Genomic DNA, 23,807 nt, shown 5'->3' on the forward strand with positions numbered 1-23,807 from the left:
TATCTTAAGATTAATATATTATTTAAGATAGTAAGGGGGAATATAACTATATTTAAGATATATAGATAGTTAGATTAAGCTAAAGGTATATCCTATATATATAGACCCTATATAAAGCTAATAGTTAATAGTACTTAAATTATATATCTATATATAGATAAATATAGGTAAGAGAGTAGATTACTACCTTCTTTTTAAAAGGGTTTTTAGTTTATTAGAGTCTATCTTAAGTAGCCTTATATACTAAGCCTATATCTATCTAAGTATAGTAGATACTATATATATAGTTATAATAGATATAAATAAAAAATAGGCTAGAAGTAAGTATATACTTAGCTAATACTAAATATATACTAATCTACTACTCTATTTAAGCCTTAAGGATTACTTATATAAGTTTAACTTATCTTAGGATTAGTAGTAGTATTTATAGTATATATTTATTTTTTATAAAATATATATTATAAGAAACTAGTGAAAGAGGTTTCCTAATTACCTTATAAGCTTAAAGCTTTACTATCTATAGGAATTAAGTTTAGAGGAAGAATATCTTAGGTATATTATAAGTATATACTTAACCTAGTTAGAGACTAAGTCTTAGTTTACTATAAAGAAGTTAAAGTAGATTATAGCTATATTAGTCTAATCCCTTAGCTAGATTCTAGCTTAATAGTAGCATTTTACTAAGAAAAATACTAACTTAGTAGAGTTAAGCTATATAAAAGATAACACTACTACTAGAAGAGTATAATCTCTTTTAATAGTAGTTCTAAGGTAAGTATTTACTAAGTATTATTTAAGTATATACTAACTATATATTAGTATAAAGTATATAGTATTTATAGATTTAGTATAGTAGAACTACTTTATAAATATAAGCTATAGTAAGTACTAATAGAGGAATAACTTAAGACCTACTTAACTTATGTAGAGCTTATACTAAACGTATAAATATTAAGAAAAGTATATATAGTAAAGGGTAATAAATCCTATAATTCCTTTTAACTTATATAACCTCTTAAACTTACTTTTTAGTTTAAATATTAAGTACTTAATTCTAATATAAAACTCACCTAAGTAGGGTATAGAGGTAGTATCTATATAGTATATATATAGCTTAACTTTCCTATTATCCCTATTTATACTTTACTTAAGGAAATAGGATATCTAAGAGGTAGATTTTAAGCTTTATATACTAGAGGAGAGGGTAAGAGAACTAGAGCGTTAAAAGAAAAAGTATAATTTATAGTAGTAAATTATATAATTAAAGTTAAAGTTAGAGGAGAATTAAAATAAACCTAAATTATAGTTAGAAAGTAAGAGAATAGATACTATATTTAGAATATATATATACTTAGTATAAGTAGTAGACTTAGTTAAGTAAGTATAAGTATAGAAGTAATTATATTAGATATATATATACTAAGTATATATTAGTTCCCTAAGAGTACTTATAGACTTTAAACTAGCTTAGCTAATATATATATATTATAGCTATATAGGTATCTATATTATAAAGTAATAATATAATCCCCTTATATGCTATATATATACTAAGTTAAATAAACCTCCCTTATTACCTCTATCTATAAGTAGAGTGAGTATATATTAAACCTATCCTATAACAGCTTAAGAGCTATAACTAAGTGTTTAGTTAGGGTAGTAACTATATATATATATAATATTAGATCTCTATAGATAGCTAGTTATTATTAAGAGGAGGGGGGGGGGGCGACTTAAGCTAGGTTTAGCCTATAAATTATATTAGTATATACTTAAGTAAAGCTATATATATATATAGAATATACTGTAAGTTAAAGGGTAGTAGGTAGTATTAGAGGTAGGCGCCTTCTTAGAGCTAGGGGTTACCTTACCTAGTATATTATTAGTATCTAAGCAAATAACGCTTAGTATATATATAACTTATAGCTAGTCTTAGGCGCCTTAGTAGGCGTCTTAGGGCTAGAGGTGCGTAGAAGGTTAGCTATAGTAGGGCTATACTATATTAAATATTAATATATACTTAGTTATAAATATAGAGATATTATACTTTTTACTTTTTAGATAAGGGTGTACTACCCTTAATATAGCTATTAAGCTGCTTCTTAGTTAGTTTCTATTAAGTATATATAGAGCCTATATTAAGCCTATATTTTATTTATTCCTAATTACTACTTATATTATACTAAGTATTTAGTAGAGGTAAGGGTACTATATACTTACTAGCTTACTTATTTACTACTTTATATAATAAGTTATAAAGTAGCTAGGTATTATTAAGCTTTTTTACTTTATACTTAACTTAAACTATAATAGAAGGGCATTAAGTATTATATTAGTATATTTAAAGTAGATAGTAAAATAAATAGTAAATATATAGTATCCTCTAAGTATATATATATATAACTTATATAGTAGAACTAAGTTTTATATTTAGTAGTAAAGTAAGGGTTAGTAGCTTTATAAAATATATTAGCTATATATATATTAGAGATATATAAAGGTGAAACTTATATAAGCTCTTCTATCTCTATAGTATATTTGCTAATTAGGCTACCTATAGGGCTATAGCTACAAAATATTAGCTATATATATACTAAAGGTAAGCTAGTAATATACCTAAGCTTCTAGATAAAGTGCGTATTATGCTACTAGTTAGAATAGATATAAGCCTTTAGAGTACTAAATATTATATTAGTATATACTAGAACTATATAGGGATTAAGTTATACTTCTAGTTAACTACCTACTTATAAGTAGTAATATTAGTATAGGAGGCGTTTTAGACTAGAATTATATTAGTATATATATAATATATATAGTTAAAAGGGATATATACTTGCTCTATAGTAATATTAGTAGATATAATAATAGAACTATATCCTATTAAATTAGGTTATATATATACTAGGTGTGTAGGGGATATATAGTAGGTATACTACTAAAGTACTAACTATACTACTCACTAAAGCTAAGGTTAATAATAATAGAGTACTTAGAATTAAGTTAGTATATACTATAGATTAGTTAAGGGGGAGGTAGAAGACTTATATATAACTTATAACTTAAAATAGTTTAATACTATAGTTAGGTATAGCTATATTTATAGTTAGTATATATTAAAACTAACCTAGAAAATTACTTAACTTATTAGTATTATACTCTTTTATTATATTAATAGGTAAAACTAAGATTAAGTTAGTATTATATATATATAGAGTATTAGTTTACTTATTACTAGGATCTTCTTAGTTTTAGTTTAGGTTAATAATAAGACCTATTTTAAGTTAACTTTAGTATGCTTTAAGTATAGCGTAAGTATATACTAAATATACTATAAAAATAGCTATAATAAGGGTATAAGTTATAAAACCTATTAACCCCCTTATTTATAAAGTCCTTATAAGTAGGTATAATCTATTTTAAGACTTAGTATATACTTAATTCCTACTTAGGATAGTATATATATATAATATTCTTCTAAATAGTATATCTTAGGGAAAGAAAAAAAAAGTTAATATATAGGCGTAGAAATTTAGTATATACTAAACTACGACTAAAGTAGGCTTAGTTATATATAGGGCTACCTCTAGGCGTATATCTTAGTTAAGTGAGGCTAGTATAGCTATTACACCTTAAATAGTATATATTTATTTTTTATAGGATTATGTTAATTACTATGTGGGGCTAGATAAGTGTATATAACGTAGCTTTTTAGTTTTTCTAGCTGCGCCACACCCCCCTAGCTACTTTTTAGATACCCTGGTGTGCACAAATCCGTCCGTTAACATGGTAACTGTACTCCGCAGGGCGCACAACTTTCGATATCAGCATGGCAATGGCGCAACTTCAACTTCGTCTTATGACAATGTCTTGTTTCTTGCTGCCCGTCTGCCCTATCGTCCTGTTTCAAACGAACGCCACCATCCCGCGCTTCATAACTCAGAGACGCGAGCTGGTCTGCATGTCGCCCGTCACAGCTGAGCCAAGGACACCCTTCCATGAAGAGAACCCTGTTCATAGTACGAACGCACGGTTGGCTTCACATCTAGCCCAGCGTTCGAACACCGCCTGCTGTCAAATGCCGATGTGATCTATCGCCTGTCGCTCGCCGTGTCGGCGAGGTTTCCCCACTCAATCAGCAACGTCCCGTCCATGATGACCGAAACCTGCTTCTCGAAGCCATCGCCAGTCTTCGCCATGACCCCTTCCGGATCATTAAAGAAGGCCCCGCGAGCCCCGTCCGAATTGACCTCGACACACACTGTGGCCAGTTTCTTTCTCCCGTCTCTTGACTCGTTCCACCATCACAAAGGGAGAACTCTCGCACAGCCGCTGCCGTGCGACGAAACTAAGCTTTCGAGCTAAGTCTGACAAGTCTGAAAGCCACCTCAGATTCATCTGGTCTAGTTGCTTACGGTCCAGCATCGCCCCCTCTTCTTTGTCCCCCCCTCTGTCTCTCTCGACTTTGGGTGCCTGTCCCCTCTCAAGAAATCCCCGCAAAAGAACCTCGTCTCATATCCCAGTCTTCCCGTTCGGTATTAGGTATTAGGTAGTGGTAGTCTCTGTCTGGTTTTCACCGCTCGCCCACCGCCCCCTGGTCGTGGAAGCCTGTGTCCCGCCTCCATGTCGGCGCGTCCACCGATGCCAGCAAACACACACCACCAAGCGAGATAGCAGCAACCACCAGCAACATCAACCGCTCAACAGCGGCCACCACCACGGGCGCCGGTATACCAGGCACGCCGGAAAGCCCAGTGCATCCACAAACCGTCCGCATTCAACGACGCGCGTGACATCAAGGTGTGCTGCATGATGATGACTTCGCGAAAGCCCATGGCGGGCCTCCTCCGCCGCATCGAAGTCTCCCGCGAGACCGATGTCGTCACAACAGCCTACATGAACCGCGACACCAGACCGCTGCCGCCTGAGCGACGCACCTACGGGCCCTGGCAGTTCGTCGGTCTCTGGGTCGTCACGGGCTCGTTCAATATCGGCGGCTGGACGACCGGCTCCTCGCTCATCGCCCTCGGCCTCAACGTCTGGCAGGCCATGCTGACCGTCATCATCGGGCACATCCTCGTCGGCCTCATCTGCGTGCTCGCCGGCGGCCCGGGAGCAAAATGGCACATTGGTTTCTCGATCCTGCAGAAGGCCTCGTGGGGCATGTACGGCGCCTTCTTCCCGCTCGTGCAGCGCATCATGCTATCCTTCATCTGGTACTCTACGCAGGTCTACTGGGGCGGACAGTGCGTGCGCACTTTTATATCATCAATGGCGCCGTCCTTCAACGCCCTCGACCGGCCCCTGGCCAACGGCACCATGACCGTCGCCGACTTCACGGGCTTCATCATCTTCTCGCTGCTCTGCCTGCCGCTCATCTACATCCGCCCCGAACGGTACCACGTCCCCTTCGCCGTGGCCGCATGCACCGTCATCCCCACCGTCTTCGCGCTGCTCATCTGGTGCGTCGCCACGGCGCACGGCGCGGGGCCGATGCTGCGCGACATCACGGCGACCGCCGGCGTCCGGCAAGCATCGGGCTCGCATCTGGGATGGATGCTGGCGCTGGGGGTGTGCACTAATATTGGCGGCATCAGCACGCACATCTTCAGCCAGTCGGACTTCACCCGCTTCGCGCGCCGGCCGCGCGACCAGCTCATGTCGCAGCTGCTCTTCGTCCCGCTCAACACGATTGTGGTTGCCTTCATCGGCATCGTCTGCACCTCCTGCGCGGCGCAGCTGTTCCCCAAGACGCAGGGGACATTAGTCTGGGAACCCTACCGGTTTCTAGACGCATTACAGGCGCACTATGATAACTCCGCGGGTGCGCGCGCCGCCGTCTTCTTCGCGAGTCTGGCCTTCATCTTCGCGCAGTTTGGCATTGCTGTGGCTGAGAACGCGCTCTCGAACGGGATCGACCTCTCCGCGCTGCTGCCGCGATACTTCAACTTGCGAAGAGGCGGGTACCTCACCGCGGCGTTCGCGTTCGTGATGCAGCCCTGGCAGCTGATGAACGGCGCGAGCAAGTTCCTCACCGTGATGGGCGGGTACGGCGTGTTCCTGGGCTCGATGACGGGCGTCATGTTTGCCGACTACTACCTGGTCCGCGGCCGCAACCTGAAGCTCACGCACCTGTACGAGGCCACGAGCGCGAGCGTGTACTGGTACTGGGAGGGCGTCAACTGGCGGGCGGGCGTGGCCTGGGTCATGGGTACGTGGGCGCTGTTGCCGGGCTTCGTCCAGAGGGTGCAGGATCCCACGGTTGAGAAGGACGGGTGGTCGCATCTTTATTACCTTGCGTGGCCGCTGGGGTGTACGTTGGCGGTTGTCACATACTGCCTGCTTCACTACATTGCTCCGATCGAGAGTCCGACTGCGGTGGATGATGCAGATTACTTTGGCACGTTCGGTCCGAGAGAGGGCACGGTGCTTGATGGCCGGGGGCAGTCGCCGTCTAAAGAGGCGGAGATGGATGAGAGCTCCAAGAGTCAAGGGTCTACGGAGGATAAGACGGTCTGATTTAGTGCTTTGGTTGTTTGGGTGTTGTTCCTTGGGTCACGAGCAAGCGTGGGTTTTTGCTGTTTATGGAGTCTGGCGGTAGAACGGGATTGTTGGAAACAGTGTGAGTTTGGAAAAGACGCCTGAAAGAAGGGCCTGGCTCGCTCCATATTTGAATCAATAGATACCCTGATTACTTCGAATGGTGTAATGTGATGTGATGCGTCTCCCATGTGAGTCCACCCGGAGGGCCACACTTTCACCACCAAACTACGTAAGAGGAACCATGCCGCCGGGTGGGTGAATTGGACAATTGCGCCGCCAATGACCAACTGCCGTGTGTGCGTGAGTGCGAGTTGATGTTTCCGCGCATATTCTGGCGCCGCCTTTGGGCCGGCCTCGACACGCGGCGGGCGGGTAAGCGGTTAAATTGCACATGGCCGGCGGGAGCAATTCCAAAAACCTCTCTCCGCTGAAAACGGGGGCGGCCGGGTTGAATGATTTCGTGTCTATTCAACACCCCCTCATGACCTTTTCAGAAACAGAAACAAAATTCAAAAGTGAAGTCTGTGGTGCCGTTTGCTGGCTAAAAAGCTGCTGAATTGCCCTCTCGCTCAAAGTCAAAAGACCGCGTCCGACCGCTCCTTTGAAGATGATGGATCGATTGCACTCAGCTACGAAACTTCTCTGCATCATCCCGATATCGACGACGGGTATGACAGATGACTTGACACGACTATATCCATCAAGACCCGACGTCGAAATCACCTTCATCGATGGCCGAGACCTCGCCGAGTGTCCGCCGTGCATCGAGAACCATGAACAGGCGCTGCAGTCGACAAAGGCCGTCCTCCCCCGGGCGATAGACTACATCAACTCAAAACCAGTTGACGCGGTTCTCGTATGTTGCTTCTCAGACCATCCGCTCGTCTACGCACTCCAGGAGATCTTCACCATTCCCGTCACCGGGATATTCCAAGCCGCCCTACAGGAAGGGACCCAAGATGGCGCGAAGTTCGGCGTCGTTACGACGGCGCAAGCCTGGGAACCAATCCTGACAAAATCTGTCGACGATCTCGGGTTCGAAAGCAAGTCGGCAGGTGTGCTTGCCACGGGCTTGGGAGTGCTGGAGCTGGAGAGCCTGGAGCGTGGCGATGTCGTAGAGCGCATAGCGAGCTTCGCGGGGCGGCTGATCGACAATGGCGCGACTAGCATCATCCTCGGGTGCGCGGGCATGGCTGCGTTGGAGGACGATATTCAAAAGGCGCTCCCACAGAGCGTAACGACGGTCGATGGCGTACGGTCCGGCATCAATATTCTGGCTAGGCTAGCCCAGAAAAGGGCGCGACCAGAAGACACAATATGGACGAACGATGCAAAGAGAAACTGCGCGGTGCAGAGCAAGGAGTTGGCTGGCAACTTGGAGCATGTTTACTAGAATTGGTTATCCAGATTTTGTCTATTAAGAGATGGAAAGAGTATATAAATCGATCGTCGTGTCAACTCCCCGTAACACTGTGTCCGTCCCAATTGGCCTCCCTTCCTATCATGATGTCCAGTTTTCGACAGCATAATTCCAGTCAATGTCCGGTTGATCGTTAAACGCCGTCGTAAACACATTGTTCATAAAGTTCAGGGGAAAGTTGTACAAGGGAACGCTCTGCATCTGATATTGGTCCATGGTGCTGGCTGGCATCACCTCCACGATCTGCTGTGGCTGCCCGGTACTACTCGGCATCTCTGTGATGGGGATCGCCGTCGCAACCGGCATCTGCGGCTGCGGCGGCTGCTGCTCGGCCCGCCGTTTGATCTCGTCGTCAATCTTGGTGATGTACGCCAACAGCTTGCCCGATATTTGGGGCGCGTTGGGGAGGCAGGAGCCCAAGTTCTGTAGGAATTGCGCCATGTGCCGCCTTGGGAAGGTCAGTTTCATGACGAGAAGCCGGTGGGAGGGTTCATCATTACTTACATGACGTCTCGTAGTCTAAAGTATTGATGTGTGGTGAGGTGGCGCCCGATGAAGCTGCTGAGCAAGTGGCCGACGCCGACCAGCTCTTGGAGCTTGCGTGATGTTAGCATCTCTCAGACATGAGGGTTTGGGATGATGTAGGCGTACCATGGGATGTCCTATCGCTCGAAGATACTCGGGCGGTACTTTGGTAATCTCATCGATCAAGTCAATCGCCGCATTACAAGCGTCGTCGAATTGATTCAAGCAGGCGAAATGAGCCATGCGAGTGAGCTACAGGTTGTTAGACTAGCATGCATCCCACAGGAAGATTGTCAACTCACTTGGTATGTGCATGCAATATTAGCCACTTGGAATCCGCACAAGTTCTCCTCTCGATTGTTCGATGATGGAAACGCTTGGGATGCATACAGCGGCAGCTGCAATTTCCTGTTAAGCACGTTGTCCAGCATCTCCTGGATGGACGGGAGTAGTATGTCCATGTCGTTATCATGGCGGTCTGTATGCACCGCCTGCACACGCTGCTTGCGCATGCGCACAATGACGTGCTCCAGCATGCGATACAGGTCGGTGATGTAGTTCCAGCCAGTGAGCCAACTACCCGGGAAGAAGATCTCAGGCTTCGAGTGCCCCCGGGTTTGGCCGACCGCCGCGCCCGTGGGATCCAGCACGCCGGAGAGGCCGACGTGCACCGGGTACGCCACGCCGCATTGCAACTCCGGACACCGGATGACGTGCCCTTGGATGAGCGCAGAGTGCACCTCGAGGCGGTACATGGACCAGAAGAACTGCCGCCGCACGTACACCTCATTCCTGGGTAATTCGCCCCAGTTGCTTTCGAACTGGAACTGCGCCTGCGCGACGATGCTATGGTAGCGCCCAAGGTACTGCTCGAACAGCACGTCGTCCTTGATCTGAACCGCCGCCAGCGACAGCGTGCCGACGACCTGCAGGTACTGGAAGATCTCGTGCTTGGGAATGTCCCGGTTGTCGTCGGGAATGGCTTTCCGCCCGTCGTCAAGATAGGCCTGCTGGTGCTCATCGCGAATCATCTCGGGAATGTCCGGGTTGAACAGCGCGCCGTCGCGCACATGCGAGGCGCTCAGCGCGCAGATGGCCATCAGGCGGGCGAAGGCGGCGCGGTTGGACGACATGCTCGTGTTGTCCCATTCTCTCATGATACTCGCCTCATCGTAAAAGGGAAACCTTGTGCAACAGGGTCAGCAATTCATTCGGCTCTTCTTTCTCGTCAACCCCCAATCGGGAATGATTGGAAGTTGACTTTGAAGCGGGGGAACACAAACACTGGGTACACCGTGTCGAAGAAGATACATATGAGACGGTGAACAAGGTTTCTGCTGCCATGGCGGCTCTCGTCGTAAAAGCACCTGTCCGAGCCGCCGCCCTCGCCTTGCTGATGAGGTTGCTTGATAGACGCGGGCGACGTCTTGGACTTGACGCCCCTCTTTGCCGCGACACGATTCCATGTGCACTGCGCGCTGTGCTCGATGCAGGTCAGACATGAGGGCTGGCCGTCGGGCCCGGTGACGGGCGTGACCCCGCTCCCCTCAGTGACCGGCTTGCACTTGCGCCCTCTGCGGTGACAGAAGTCGCAGGCCTTGGTGACGCGCCGGCGCTTGAAATTGGGCTCGCTGTGCCGTCTGCCGTCTCCGTTGACGTGAGGGTGATTGTCTTCGCTCATGATCCCTCACACTCTCAGAGGGGTCTCTCTCTCAACTCTCAACTCTCTTCCCGGCCGAGATTCGAGGGCGGAGGGGGGCGCGTCCCAACCGGGTCACGGGACTCCCATTCGGCTTCAAATCGGTGGTGCGTCTTTGGTGAGTGAGGGGGGAAACCAAAAGAAGGGGGGGTCAGCAGCGGGCCGGTTCCTCCCTCTCTTCGGTGTGCAGTGCTGTTTTCTCCCTCTGTCTCTGCCAGTGCTTCTTCCCTCCCTTGTCGATGATGTGCAGATCCACAGGCGATGGAGGGTCCCAGTTCCAACGTCCTGCGGTGCAGTGCGGCGCGGCTAAGTACAGTGTGTCTTGAAAGATGCAAGCGTCCGAGCCGTGTGTGTGATTTCTTCTTCTCCGTGTGGAAAGTTCGGGGTGAGACGGTATTTGTGCAACACGGGGACACACAGTTACAGTTTCGACGTGTCTCTTTGGATTTTTTTTCCACTTGGTCCTGTACCTTGCTTTTCCGGTTCTCCAACAAGAATAAAATGGGGGGTGAGGAGATGCAGCAGCATCAGCAGCGGGCGGCTGGATGTTGAAATTGAGACAGCGTGCGGGTGGGGCGAACACAAGCAAACATTGTTCACTCCAAGCACTGACTAAGCCCCTGACTCTTCTTGTCTTGAGATGAGAGAAAGAGAGGGAAGAGAGAGTGAGTGTAAGACCAGCCGCTGTTGGTGTGTGTGTGTGTGTGTGTGTTGGTGTGTTGGTGCTAGCTGCTGCTGAAAGTCTTTTCTCTCGCTGTTCTTGAGCTAAGCTGAAGGGGAATTAACTCGCATACACTGTCACATCGCCCACTGGTTCCTTGCGGTGAGTGGGTACGTACTCCGGTATCTCCCCTCCCTCTTCCATGTCTCCTTGCCTCCCCTCCCGCTTCCTCCCACCTCCCACTTGTTGGCCGTAGACTCGAAATGGCCTCGACGCTGGCCTTCGGGGAGTTCAGGGGTGGCTGTGCCGCAGCCACTGACCACATTGTTCTTTGTTGAACCCTGGTCCCTGAGTCCTGACCCCCGTCCGTTCCCCTCTTCCACCGTCCAACAGCGTCACCGTAGCCCGGAAATAGCGATCTGAACCAATGCATTCTTCTAGAATCCCCCCAAAACACTGCCATGACAAAAACGTCGACATCGAGAAAAAGAGCCGCGAAGAGAGCTTTTCTAGCAACAAAAGCCAAACCACGTCCTCGGTGTTGCGCTCAGTGAAACTGGCGGTTGGTAAGACATCGGGACGTCATGGCTCGCATCCCCGGTACCAACAGCTTGGTTCCAACTGCATGTTGGAACCCAATGTTTGCTTCTCGCAGTGGATGCCAATGTTTGCTCTGCAATAAATATTGACGCTTGCGTCCAGTACTTTTGTCACGCTCGGCCTTTGCACGTGGGGGAGGATCATCGAATCTCTAGACGAAACGCCCGCCAAATCTCAAAGCCCGCACATTTTCAACGTGACACCGCACTTGAACCACTGCGTCGGGTCGGCCGCCCCCTTCAACGCCTTGATCTTCATCGCACATCAACGCGGCAAAGTGGACACTTCTGACCTGGCCTGCGTGTGTCTTCGTGTCACACCGTGTTCAATGTTTGCTCTCTGCGTCGTAACGTGCAGATCTCCAACGGTCTGGAATAGGGTCATCTCCGTCACCGAGTTGGAATGATTGGCTGCTCGTCTACCTGTTATAGTCAACAGAGGCGACGTTCCGCACTTCTGAAGGATGAGCTTCCTTGCAACTATCTCGGACTATGGACGTATCGTTCTCACACAGCTCCATCGTCACATCACGGCTTCTGGCCCGACTCAACAGACCCCACATCCCTGAAGGCGATGCCCGTAGCCACGCGCGTCTCTGAGCTCGTCGAAATCCCCTCGTCGTCACGTGGACTATGGTTGATGTGGAACTTGATGCCGCCCCTTGCAGTGTATGCAGCGTCCAACTCGTAATTTGCCCAATCCGGGAACATCTATTGCACTTCATCAGCAGAGAGTGTGGGGAGCGGCTCCAAATGTCACCCACCTTTCGCAGCCCGATCAGCGTGACCTGCTTCAATACCTGGCAGGTACTGACGCATCCAATGATGAAGGGGATTAGTTGTCCCGTTGTCTTGATCTCGTTGATGTCTTGAACATGATTCCATCCCAATGTAAGCTCAATCGATAGGATGAACCATAAAATGCTGAGGAAGACCATGACGTTCCACGTGACACTGAGATAGAAGCAGATGGAGTTGCTTAATGTCAACATCAGTAACCATCACTTGTTGCAAGGGTCCGTACGACTCACCCAAGTTGGTGTTCCCCATAGGTCTCGCATCCGGCCAAGATTGGAGAGTCGGCCTCTCCACGGTCATCATACTGCTTCGGCGTGAAAAGCGATATAGCCGCCCTAACTGAATCATGAATGCTCACACTCTGAGGATCTGACAGCTTCGTGAAGAAGGACAGAAGCTGGACAGACAAAATGAACAACCAGATAACAGACACGAACACTCTGAAGCTAGGTGTCCGCTTGAGAATGAACTCCCCGACCCTCAAGTAATATTCCACCCGCTCCAGAAACGGGAGGAGTTTTGTTCGCAGACTTTTCGTAAGTCTGGTCGAGCTGGGAATAGCAAAGTAAACCACGTCTCGCAAGGCGCAGAAGCTCAAGAGAGTGACCAGGAAAGCCGCCGCTGATACTAGGAACAGACACAAAGGCAAAACCACAATGACAACTATGATAGCGACGACTTGCGAAAGAATCAACACAAGCTTTTTAATGCGTTGCATCGAGAAGAGGAAAAGAAACGGGGCTCCGCAGCCATCATCAGCGGTGGGTTGGTTTGCGATGTAGAACCAGAAATAGACATTAAAGCCCGCCACGACGCCGAGAATGGCCGTCCTCCATACAACCCCAACCCATGAAATGTTGCGAGGCTTGAAAGGAGTCAGATACTCAATGGGGACCTCGAAACTCGGGTTGGAAAGATACTGTCTCGCGGCGGCATCTTCGAGGTATTCGCGGCCCATCCTAAACAAGGACTGGTAAAATGCCTTGACAACATTATTCCCCTCTCGCTCCTCTTTGAAGATTTGCTTGAACCGATGGCGACTCCAAATCTTCTCTCCGAGCTCCGCATTCTGTCTACGCTTCTCGACGACCTTTTGGTAGTGGTGCCAGATGAGCTTGACGCGTTTCGGTCGCAAGAAGTGGTTCCGGACTCCGATCGTGCTGAGCACCGTGATGAAAAAGCCAAGAGAAATTTGCAACATGATGTACAGCTCTATCGGCTTCACATCGCGATGGACTTGTGCCAAGATCGTTGCGATGATGATCGCGAAGACGAAGATGGCGTTGACTCCGTGGACATCCTCGATGCTCTCCTCGTCCACCAGCATGCGGATCCAGGACGAGACCCATTGGCAGTAGACGCCGATGCGCACGCCAAGGCCGTATAAATCCCCATTGCCGTCGATGGCGCATCCGTCGGTGTCCATTACGGGCGATGTCACCGCATCTAAGTTCGAAAGTTGCGAGCTGGAAGCTGAGAGATGCCTGGAGAGTCGGCGTTCAATTGAAATGAGGTTACGGTAGCGCCATCGACAGCAGATGCGACTGGGCCGCTTTGGGGTAAATCTGTTTTGCAGGAATGAGGCAACCTGCCACTTATGCAATCCGGCCGCTCACCTACAGCCGCTCGGCTCAGCCCGCCACGAAGGTGAAGATGGTGTCTCAGGCGTGGAGTTAGCGGGCGCCACAGGTCCCGCAAACATCAGTATAAGTATGTCTGGGCTGTCTCCGGAGCGGGTGATAATCTGCATTCGGCCTGCCGAATTATACTCACATTGTCTTGGTCAGCAATCATTTGGCGTCAATGAGGACTCGGATGTGAATCATCAGATTCGTCGAGTAGCCCCTAAATTATGCACTGGAGTTTAATGGAAATTGCATAGGAAGCAATTTTATGTCTAAAACTCAAACCAATCATGTGTTTTAAGAGTAGCCAAAACAGCAAAATTCTGCTTGCTGTTTCTCATGGTATACGGTTTGTGAAACGATGGCCCAAGTCAGCCAGTCTTTCGTAGACTCATCGTATTTAAAAGATTGGCCTCCATTATGTGCTCTTTTCACTATGCGTCGAGTTATAGCAACATCAATGATTCAGGAGGTTATGGTACTGTAGAGGATCTGTTCAATATTTTACCCAACTATTGGGTTACCTTTTTTCATCCGCATATATTCTAAGGTTACTCCGTCCAAATTCGTTTATTCTTTAGTAAATGTAAACCCCCTCGAAGTCTTCACATTATGTTCCTAACTCAAGTGGAACGGCATTCGAAAACGCGAAACCATGAGGAAGTCAGCAAACCAGCCAAGCCGACGTTCTCAAATTACGAATACTAAGGCTTGTTCAAAGCCAACAATCCTCGAATCTTGCATGTCTTTTGATGCAGAAATTTTGTCATGCACACGGATCCTTCATATAACCATTCGTTCCTGGTCCAGCAAAGCTGGATGCCAGCGCCCTGGTTCTGGAGTGGGGACGCCAAACTGGGGAAGTCTCGCCTCCTGGGGGCTCGAGACAATTGTCAAATTGCTCCAATCTAGCAAAAGCAAGTTGGAGTCAGCCATAGCCGTGGATTTCAGAGAATACCCCTAAATCCCCCATTGTGATGCATCTTGTGGATTGTAAAGACATGAAATGGAGAATTTGTACTCTAGTCAGCTGACCCGACATTCACTTCGATGCCATGTCACTTGTGAAGGCTTGCGTTAGACACTGAATGGTCGAGGCTTCTCCTTTCATAGTCTCTGTCAAAGCTTGTGTTGTGGAGATCTACAGTCCGTGATGCAAGGATGATGCGGGGAGTTCCAGTGTTCGCCAACTTCCGAGCCAATTTTAGCTCGCCAGGCGTTGCCGAGATTACAGCCCACGCTAACAGTCTCTTCACCCAGCGCGAACGGGGCGATACGAGAATTCGAGATGGTACTTAGGCGGAGCGATGCCCTTTCTGAATTCGTGGGATACCAACAACTTCAATTAACAACATCCTCACAATGCGATCTTCCAGCTTTGCTCGCGATGCCGCGTTGCTGATTTCAGCCATCACAACCCCCGTATTCGGCCTTCCTGCCGCCAACAACACAGAAACTGCGCAAAGAGTCGAATGGAGGAGTCTGTCGGATTCAGCAAAGGCAGATTACATCAAGGCTGTGAAATGTCTCGATAGCCTGCCATCAAAGATTGGTCTCGAAACTTCGCGCTACAACGACTTTCCCTACGTCCACGCGCATCTCAACATTCAGAGTGAGTAGAAACCTCAGTTACCATTCATCAATCAACGTTGTCCGAGCGTCACAACTGACTCGAAAAAAGTTCACTTCGTGGCTCAATTCCTTCCATGGCACCGATACTTCGTCCACGTCTACGAGACTGCCTTGAGAGATGAATGCAGTTACACTGGTCCCATGACTTACTGGGAATGGACCTTGGACTCCGAGGACATGTCGAAGAGCCCCGTCTTTTCGACCGATGTCACCACGGGCTTCGGCGGCAACGGACTCAACGGCGGCCTCACATCACCATCTCGCCCGAATCCGTTGACGATGTGTGTGACCGACGGTGCATTCGCCAACTTCACTGTTCCGTACTTCGACACGACACCAAGAGCGCATTGCTTGAACCGCGGTTTCAACGACGGTATTGGCGTCGACAACGGCAAGTTCCAGGGCAAAGCCTACTCCCCTGCGAGAATTGTAGAAATTACAGAGACTTCTGGCAACTTTTCTCAATTCGCGACAGCGTTGGAGAACGGGCCTCATGGCGCGATTCACAACTCGGTGGGCGGAGACTTGATCCCCTCAACTTCTCCCAATGGTAAGCATTCTCGTAGATGAAAATATTTCGGTCGATTTCGTTCGCTGACTCTTTGGAAGACCCGCTCTTCTTCCTTCACCATGTGCAGATTGACAGACTTTGGTGGTTGTGGCAGCAGGAGGCGCCCGAGGGCCGCGCGCAGGACTTCTCTGGCATCAGGATTCTGGAGACTGGCCAGGTGGACGTGAGGCCGGCTTCTTTGAACGACAGTATGCCTATGCTGGGTCTTGCGCCAGACATTGCTATTCGGCAGGTTATGTCAACGACAAATGACCTGTTGCAGTACAAGTACTAGATAGGTAGACCTATGAGCAGACCCGTGCGCCCCGGGCATCATTCCAGCGATAAAAATAGACTAAACAAAAGTTCACCATAATTCAGCGCTATTCATTTCATGATGTTATGACTTATACACTTGTCAGCCAAATTCAATCAGGCGCCCTTGTAGGGTATGCGGTTGATTACAGCCTGCGGTACATGTCAGCACGCTGTTGGTTGTCACGCGCTGCTGATGAATATTACCCCGCTTTGTGCCAAGGTCGAGCAGCTGTCGAGACGAAATCATTCATATTGTCAAATCGGAATTCCTCGCGACTCAACATCGGATCTCTTTGTTACGTGCCAGTCCTGTCTCCAAGGCGGTCAACATCAGCCTTGGCCAGCCTCTCCATCGCTGCTCCGTGCAACATGATATGCAACGTTTGCCGAGATGGGATAGAGGCGAATGTGCCGAAAGATGTTTGGGGAGAGGAGCAGGGTACCCTAGTCATCTGGGATCATCACTTGACTTGCAGCAGTCTGAAAGCATCGGTCGAGGCGGGATGCTATATCTGCAACCGAATCTGGATTTGCCTCCCCCCGGAGCACCAAGCATACATCATCGGCGTGACAGATCAAACCCAAGCTCCTAACGTGGATGGGTTTAGCCTTGAGAATGAAGAGGGCCGTTATCATTCAGATGCTGTCACCCAAATGGAACTGTGGTGGCATTGGGATCATCGCGATGAAAAGTTCGAGACGATGAATGCTTCTATCAACCTACCCCGAACCTATCCGTCGAGCACACTCGCAACCAGGTTCAAATGGAAAGATGTCGGTAACTTTCTCATCCACCCTTACAACGGTAATTCGAACCAATCTATTCTTATGAATCATATTTACATGAGCTCATGTATTCACTGGTATTTCATGCAGATGGCGAATTTCGTACACCTCAGCCCCTCGCTGAAATTACTTCGTCCAAAGACGCCCTGCTACAGGCCAAGAACTGGTGCGATCAATGCGTCCAAGGCCACACCCGGTGTCGTGCTTCGGCGCCGAATGGAACTTGGTATCCCACCCGTCTAGTGGACTTTGGATCGCCAGAGGCTTCATGTTCTCATTTCCGTTTAGTACAGCCCATCAAAGAGCAACTCACTGGGCCCTATATGACACTGAGTCATTGTTGGGGACAGGCAGATTGTCTTAAGTTGACTACGGACAACTTAACCGAGCTGTCTAGCTGGCTGCCGGCCACATGTCTTCTGCGGCTATACCAAGAGGCCGGAGATGTAGCACGACTACTAGGAGTGAGATATCTGTGGATAGACTCTCTCTGCATTATCCAAGACGGAGACAAGCTGTCGGACTGGCGTCATGAATCGACTCTCATGGATAAAGTTTACTCAGCAGCTTTTTGCAACATCTCAGCATCGACGGCTTCTGATGCGCATCATTCTCTGTTCCATGATCGCAGGGCAGAAACTTACATGTGGCAAACTGTCCAACTCAAGCGACAGGGGCAAACTTCAGTCTACCGTATCGTGGACGAAGACACATGGCGAACAGACGTGCACGACGCACTGGTCAATTCGAGAGCCTGGGTACTTCAGGAGCGCTTACTTTCTCGAAGAATTCTTCACTTTGGAGAAAGGCAGATTTCGTGGGAGTGCCGGGAGAATAATGCGGCTGAGTTCTACCCAGAGGATGTCCCACGGACTATCCTTTGTCAAGTCAATCCATCTCCACGGCAACTTAGCCAATTTGATGACAAGCGCGTAGCATTATCCGAGCCCGAACCTGCATACAATGATGTGCTATGCGCTTGGGAAGACATAGTCTCCACTTACAGCGGTAGCAGACTTTCATTTTCTGCTGACAGAATGATTGCCCTTTCAGCCGTTGCGAAGAAAATGGCACAAGTCTTGGACGACGAATATGTAGCGGGCATGTGGCATCGCACTCTGAAGCAGGAAATGCTTTGGGCAGTCCGAGATTCAGTGCCGATTTCGACTTGTTCTGAGTCTTCCTACCGGGCCCCGAGTTGGTCATGGGCGGCCGCAGATGGTTCAGTGTTTTCATCTGGGCGAGTGGTGTATCCTACGGAGTTCTTCATCGAGATCGAGGATTACCACCTGGATTACGTTACTACAGAAGTGACTGGGCTTCTTGAAGGCGGCTGGGTTCGTTTATGGGGCGCTCTGAAACCCTTGTGTCTTACCCGAACCCAGAAAACAGACGAGCTCAATGGACTAGACTGGGAAGCCACGATCAACACAACGAAATATCAAACAGGTGGGACGATTATGTCCGTAGCCTTGGACACCTTTCACCAGGACTTCGAACTTCAGAACGCTGAGTCGTCGCTCTACTGCATTCCGTGTGCTGTAGAGGAGACGCAGGGGTTCAAAATCATGCTTCTTGAGATACAAAATCGAAGTCGGGGCATATTTCGTCGAATTGGCATGATTACACATCTTGACGAGGAAAGCCGAGAGCAGATCCTGGGGCCCTGCGACGATGAACACAGTTTTCCTTGTGAAGAATACAGAAATGGAAAACATCTGATACGGATCATCTAATGAGTTACGGTCATTATTAGTTCCGTCTGGTTTACCCTTTCTAGCAACAAACACAAATCAGTTGCAAATCCAAAGGCAAAGTCTTGTCTATCCGCAGAAGGGGACTCTTGCTATCAGCGCAGGAAAACTCATCTTCCCTGTCTCATAGTCATTCCGTTTGAATCTCCACAGATATCATAGTTTCGTACATCACTGGAGAGATTTGTCATGGCTGTACGTACTGAATTTCAAGCCTTAGAGACAGCAGACGTTGCTTCTCAGTTACCAAAGGAATAGGACACCATTGATAATCGAAACCCTCTCGCTCTCTAATTGACCTGGCCTTTGATGACGTGTCTCTTACCATGCAGTCAATTTCCCACGATTCGTTGTCATGTAACACAGAAATGCCACAATTTCGTTTGACAATGTCTTCTTGTGCCTGGGCTATGAATGCTATTTCAAGAGGACACCAATAATATTGGCTCAAAACCACCAAAAGGAAAATGTGCGGTGCCTGGGGTTTTTTTGCGTCATAATGACAAGAAAAGAGATGACTTCTGCATATGAGGCACTGCTTGAAGGATAGTGCAAGAGAGACTGGACCTCCGGGCGTGGAAACCAATGCATCATTGGATCCCTCTCCGTCACTCAAAGTGGATGCTTAGAGAACGACCAACAGATTTCGAAGGCCTAGAAGAAGGGAAAGGTTGGGGTCAGTCCCTGCATCGCTTTATCGCAATGGCGAGGAGTCATTTCCAAGCGATGACTGGATTAACCGACTGACGGGTATCAATGATATGGTGAAACGAGAAGAAGTCGAATTAATAGATTTTCTGTTTGATCGAGACGTACCAAAGCCTGAGCGTACTAAAATGAAGGGCTTCATTTAGAGTTGTCCCCGGCTGGCAATTGCGGGTATCGAGGCCATTTTAGGGCGCAAAACATGCAGCAGACGCCTGGGATCAGCCCGTGTTAACCTGAAAGGGCCTGGGGCACCAGTCAAGCCGCCATGTGTCGCCATCACACCCCCGCGAGCACGACATCGACGAAAATCTTTCGTGCTTTCCTCTTCCTCACTGGCTGGGCTCTTGGCGATGCAATGAGCTGCCTCGAAGACTCACTGGGTCTTACCCCAAGTCTGGAGGTCACTCCACATTGGCTGCGATGTTTCGGGGGTTCTCCAAAGTCTACAGGGCCCTAGAAGTCGCCAAGAATCTTGGGTCGTAAACAATCTGTGAAGCCTATCCCTCCGGTCCATCCCTCGAAGCTACAACTAATGACCTTCCCCAACAGGAAGGACTTTCTCAGGCAGATTCATGAATTTTATCGTGTCCTCGCCGCCGCCCAGGCGCCCAGCCTGCTGACGCCCTCTTGGCGCAGTCGCCCGTCTGGCTCATCTCACTGCAACCGGGCCATTCAACGGCCATCTGGCATTCCCGTCTTCTCGAGGATGAATACTCACTGGACGCCATCATCCTCACGAGCTTGCCGGCATCTATGGCGATTCAGCTTCAAAGAGGCAGCTGAAGAGAAATCATCAGCTCTTCTCACACACCTAAGCCCTTGTGCCACCTCGCGTCAACCCCCTGGACGCACATCTGGAGCTCTGATCCCTGCCGCTGCATCTTTCTGGAAAAAAGCCGAACCCATGATTTCAAAATTTGGTCCCTGTGTGGAGTATGAATGTTAGCGATGAGGCTATTTTGTGGCGTCCCGTCATCTAACTCGCCAAATCAGAGTTTAGACGGGTTCGCAAGCCTCCTGGGACTCATCCGGGACAGCTCTCGCTGATTATGTTGCCTATCATCAAGGTTACTCCCATCCTCATGGTCCTCATGGTAGCAGGCAGCGAGTCGTTTGTACCCTTGCGTGACGTTGCAATGCAATGACGTGCGGGGCATCGGAGGTCTGCACAGGATAAGATCAACCCTTCCACCGCCTGTCTCGGGCTGCTATGCAGCAGCAAGTAGATGCAGGGCTGGGCACATATATAGCTCCTAGCTCCCAGCTCCCCCCTCGGTGACCTTTGCCGATCTCCCTGCCTCAGCTCAAAACTCTATCTGTCCGACCCCCCTCGAGGAAGCTTCTTAGCTTCGCATCCCCACGAGTCGATCTTGGCAACTTCAGACGATTGACATCGCGCGACGGGACGACGATATGAGCGGACCGCTCAAGCAGGATCACCATGTTGGTGAGACTCGACACGATGTACAACGCGACGATAACTCGACGGAGGTTGGGATCGTCAAGGACCAGCAGACGTTCGCCTACTCCGAAGAGCGGAAGATCGGTGTCACGGGCGCTGTCTTTCTCATTCTGAATAAGATGATTGGAACCGGAAGTTAGTACCACTCGGAACTAAAGTCATCTAGCAAGGCATGTTGACATATTCGAATAGTTTTCTCGACGCCATCGGGCATATTCCAGTCTACTGGCTCCGTCGGCGTTTGCCTCATGCTCTGGCTCATTGGTGGTATCCTCACATTCTGTGGTCTATCGGTGTTCCTTGAATTCGGCCTTGCGATTCCACGATCTGGCGGAGAAAAGAACTATCTCGAGCGAGCATACAAGCATCCCAAATACCTTGCGACCTGTGTTCTCGCAGCTCAGATGATCCTTCTTGGCTTCTCATCTGGAAATGCCCTCGCCTTCGGAAGATACATTCTCTTTGCTTCCGGGTCAACAGCTCCCGATGGTTGGATCGCCCGTGCAATCGGTATTGCCGGCGCGACGTTTGCTGTCGGCATCCACGCCATCACCCCCAAATGGGGCGTCCGTCTGTTCAACGTGCTGGGTGTCTTCAAAGTTGCGGTCTTGATCTTTATCGTCTTTTCCGGGTTCGCTGCCCTTGCCGGTCGCCGGCGAGTTCCTGACCCTCACAACTTTGACAACGCCTTCCGCATCGAGGACGGAGATGGATACGGCAATGGTGGTGTCTACGGATATGCGACTGCGTTGCTGCGCATTATCTACAGCTACAAAGGTTGGGAGAATGCCAACTATGTTGTCGGCGAGCTGAAGAACCCACGCAAGACCCTGGCCATCGCCGCACCCATCGCAATCGGCGGTGTCACAATCCTCTACGTCCTTGCCAATGGTGAGTTGGCCAAGTAAGCTATCCGTTGGGCTTCAGTTGCTAATGTGGTGGGAAATCATAGTTGCCTATTTTGCTGCTATTCCGAAGACTGAGTTGGCTAATGCCGAAGTCATTGTCGCCGGTGTCTTCTTCCGTAACGTGTTTGGCAACAGTGCCGGTGCTCGGGCTCTCCCAGCCTTCGTCGCCATCAGCAATTTGGGCAATGTGCTTGCGGTGAGCTTCGCCCACGCTCGACTCAACCAGGAGCTTGCCAAGGAGGGTCTCCTGCCTTTCAGTCGATTTTGGGCGTCTAACAAGCCTTTCAATGCTCCTGCTGCATCTGTACGTATCACAATTCCCCGCAGCCGTGTCACTATGACCATATGTTAACCTTCCGGCCCAACTCAGCTTTTTCTTCACTGGATTGTGACTGTCATTGTGCTAGTAGCGCCTCCTGCTGGGCCAGCTTACAATTTTATCACTGACCTCTACGTTTATCCGGGAGCATGGATCAACGGCTTCGTCGGAATGTAAGTCACATCGGCTCAAACTATTTCAAATGACTGCTAACATGTGCCCAGCGGTCTGCTGTACCTCCAGTGGAACAAGAAAGAGAATTGGTCCTCGCCATGGCACACGTATTTCCCCATTACAATTCTTTATGTGTTGGTCAACTTCTTTCTTTGCATTGTCCCCTTCATCCCGCCCAATGGATCCTGGACGGCAGACGGATACCCGTACTATGTGTTCCCGATCGTCGGCGTTGGAGTGCTACTTCTGGGAGCGCTTTACTGGTTGTGCTGGACCAAGATCTGGCCAGCCTTTGGCGGGTATAAAATCGTGGCCGAAAGAACGTACGATGAGGTGGGCAATGAAGTTATTCGCTACAAGAAGATCAGCACGAAAGGATTGTCTGGCCCTGTAGAGTAGTTGGTGATATGGCATATAAATTTTGCTAGGCACAAGCACCACAACGTTCACCACAAGCTAGTTTAGATCATAAACTCTTTAATAATATTAAATCCATGCGGACGCTTACATCCCACGCTGCGCTTCTCATACATGATCATAATATGTCTACTCAAGCCTCTCGCGCTCCAATCCCTCAGTGTCGCCAGGCTCACGGTAAGTGCCAGACGGCTTCGCAGAGCGAGTGCGCTCGTCAATGATGTTGTCCTTATCAATAGCCTCCTTGTCATCACGCTCTGATACCGGTCAGTCAAGCCTGGTAGAATCGAAGTAGGTAAACTTACCCAATTGCTGATCGGAGTCAGCGGTTTGAGGGTCAATAGGGTCCTCAACCTTGGCGTCATCGGCCTGGACTCTAATGGGCTCGCCGCGCTGGGGCTGGCGGGAGACGTACTCGTTGTCCTGAACGTCACCGGTGGGGGCCTCGTTGGAAGACATGATTTGCGGTTATTGAGAAGAATTGATTGAGAATTTGAGTTGAAATTGTGATGACACCAAATGATGATACTTGTGATTGATTCTGGAGACTATACAGGTATCCTTGGGGGATTTCACTTCAGTTCATATACAGAATCCAGCTCTGATATGAGCATGCTAGCCTTACTGCATTGAGTTGAAAACACCATCAACCAAGTCATTGATATCATCGTCGGCGCAACTAGTCTATGACGCTGTCATTTACGCGAAGAAACGCGCATCAACGCGCCCGCGCTCAGTCCCTCCAGCCCCGTTGCAGCTGTCAGTGAATGGGACCCGTCCCCGCGGAGCCCAAAGCCGCTGCCGCTAGCGGCGCCACATACAGACAAGCATCGCCAGATTGACCCAGCGACCAAACCGAAAATGCATACCCCTTGTTCCCAATTTCAGCCCTTTGAATCTCAATCA

The 23,807-nt window shown here is 48.7% G+C and overlaps 8 protein-coding genes across 8 annotated transcripts; 5 read left to right on the top strand and 3 right to left on the bottom strand.

Moving 5' to 3' along the window:
- Nucleotides 1–4,818: 4,818 nt before the first annotated feature.
- Nucleotides 4,819–6,522, top strand: GCG54_00009975 (Transporter aclS; the record flags this gene model as incomplete). The annotated part of the gene is made up of 1 exon (XM_045409911.1): nucleotides 4,819–6,522. The coding sequence occupies one exon, from the start codon at nucleotides 4,819–4,821 to the stop codon at nucleotides 6,520–6,522; it is 1,704 nt and encodes a 567-aa protein (XP_045258946.1).
- A 631-nt stretch (nucleotides 6,523–7,153) lies between these two features.
- On the top strand, nucleotides 7,154–7,939 carry GCG54_00009976 (uncharacterized protein; the record flags this gene model as incomplete). Its single annotated transcript, XM_045409912.1, has 1 exon — nucleotides 7,154–7,939. One exon carries the CDS (start codon nucleotides 7,154–7,156, stop codon nucleotides 7,937–7,939), a length of 786 nt encoding a protein of 261 aa, XP_045258947.1.
- Nucleotides 7,940–8,047: 108 nt separating this feature from the next.
- GCG54_00009977 (uncharacterized protein) lies at nucleotides 8,048–10,172 on the bottom strand (the record flags this gene model as incomplete). The annotated part of the gene is made up of 5 exons (XM_045409913.1): nucleotides 8,048–8,414; nucleotides 8,471–8,562; nucleotides 8,618–8,743; nucleotides 8,794–9,676; nucleotides 9,775–10,172. 5 exons carry the CDS (start codon nucleotides 10,170–10,172, stop codon nucleotides 8,048–8,050), a joined length of 1,866 nt encoding a protein of 621 aa, XP_045258948.1.
- A 1,806-nt stretch (nucleotides 10,173–11,978) lies between these two features.
- GCG54_00009978 (uncharacterized protein) lies at nucleotides 11,979–13,674 on the bottom strand (the record flags this gene model as incomplete). Its single annotated transcript, XM_045409914.1, has 3 exons — nucleotides 11,979–12,161; nucleotides 12,215–12,428; nucleotides 12,482–13,674. The coding sequence occupies 3 exons, from the start codon at nucleotides 13,672–13,674 to the stop codon at nucleotides 11,979–11,981; spliced, it is 1,590 nt and encodes a 529-aa protein (XP_045258949.1).
- A 1,561-nt stretch (nucleotides 13,675–15,235) lies between these two features.
- On the top strand, nucleotides 15,236–16,350 carry GCG54_00009979 (Tyrosinase ustQ; the record flags this gene model as incomplete). Its single annotated transcript, XM_045409915.1, has 3 exons — nucleotides 15,236–15,485; nucleotides 15,555–16,055; nucleotides 16,115–16,350. The coding sequence occupies 3 exons, from the start codon at nucleotides 15,236–15,238 to the stop codon at nucleotides 16,348–16,350; spliced, it is 987 nt and encodes a 328-aa protein (XP_045258950.1).
- Nucleotides 16,351–17,482: 1,132 nt separating this feature from the next.
- GCG54_00009980 (uncharacterized protein) lies at nucleotides 17,483–18,895 on the top strand (the record flags this gene model as incomplete). Its single annotated transcript, XM_045409916.1, has 1 exon — nucleotides 17,483–18,895. One exon carries the CDS (start codon nucleotides 17,483–17,485, stop codon nucleotides 18,893–18,895), a length of 1,413 nt encoding a protein of 470 aa, XP_045258951.1.
- A 2,139-nt stretch (nucleotides 18,896–21,034) lies between these two features.
- GCG54_00009981 (High-affinity methionine permease) lies at nucleotides 21,035–22,883 on the top strand (the record flags this gene model as incomplete). Its single annotated transcript, XM_045409917.1, has 5 exons — nucleotides 21,035–21,218; nucleotides 21,276–21,974; nucleotides 22,036–22,338; nucleotides 22,399–22,483; nucleotides 22,535–22,883. 5 exons carry the CDS (start codon nucleotides 21,035–21,037, stop codon nucleotides 22,881–22,883), a joined length of 1,620 nt encoding a protein of 539 aa, XP_045258952.1.
- A 147-nt stretch (nucleotides 22,884–23,030) lies between these two features.
- On the bottom strand, nucleotides 23,031–23,360 carry GCG54_00009982 (uncharacterized protein; the record flags this gene model as incomplete). Its single annotated transcript, XM_045409918.1, has 2 exons — nucleotides 23,031–23,158; nucleotides 23,207–23,360. 2 exons carry the CDS (start codon nucleotides 23,358–23,360, stop codon nucleotides 23,031–23,033), a joined length of 282 nt encoding a protein of 93 aa, XP_045258953.1.
- Nucleotides 23,361–23,807: the final 447 nt, after the last annotated feature.

Source organism: Colletotrichum gloeosporioides (assembly GCF_011800055.1).
Source record: "Colletotrichum gloeosporioides strain Lc1 chromosome Unknown consensus_82, whole genome shotgun sequence".
In the NCBI taxonomy this organism is placed as follows: domain Eukaryota; kingdom Fungi; phylum Ascomycota; class Sordariomycetes; order Glomerellales; family Glomerellaceae; genus Colletotrichum; species Colletotrichum gloeosporioides.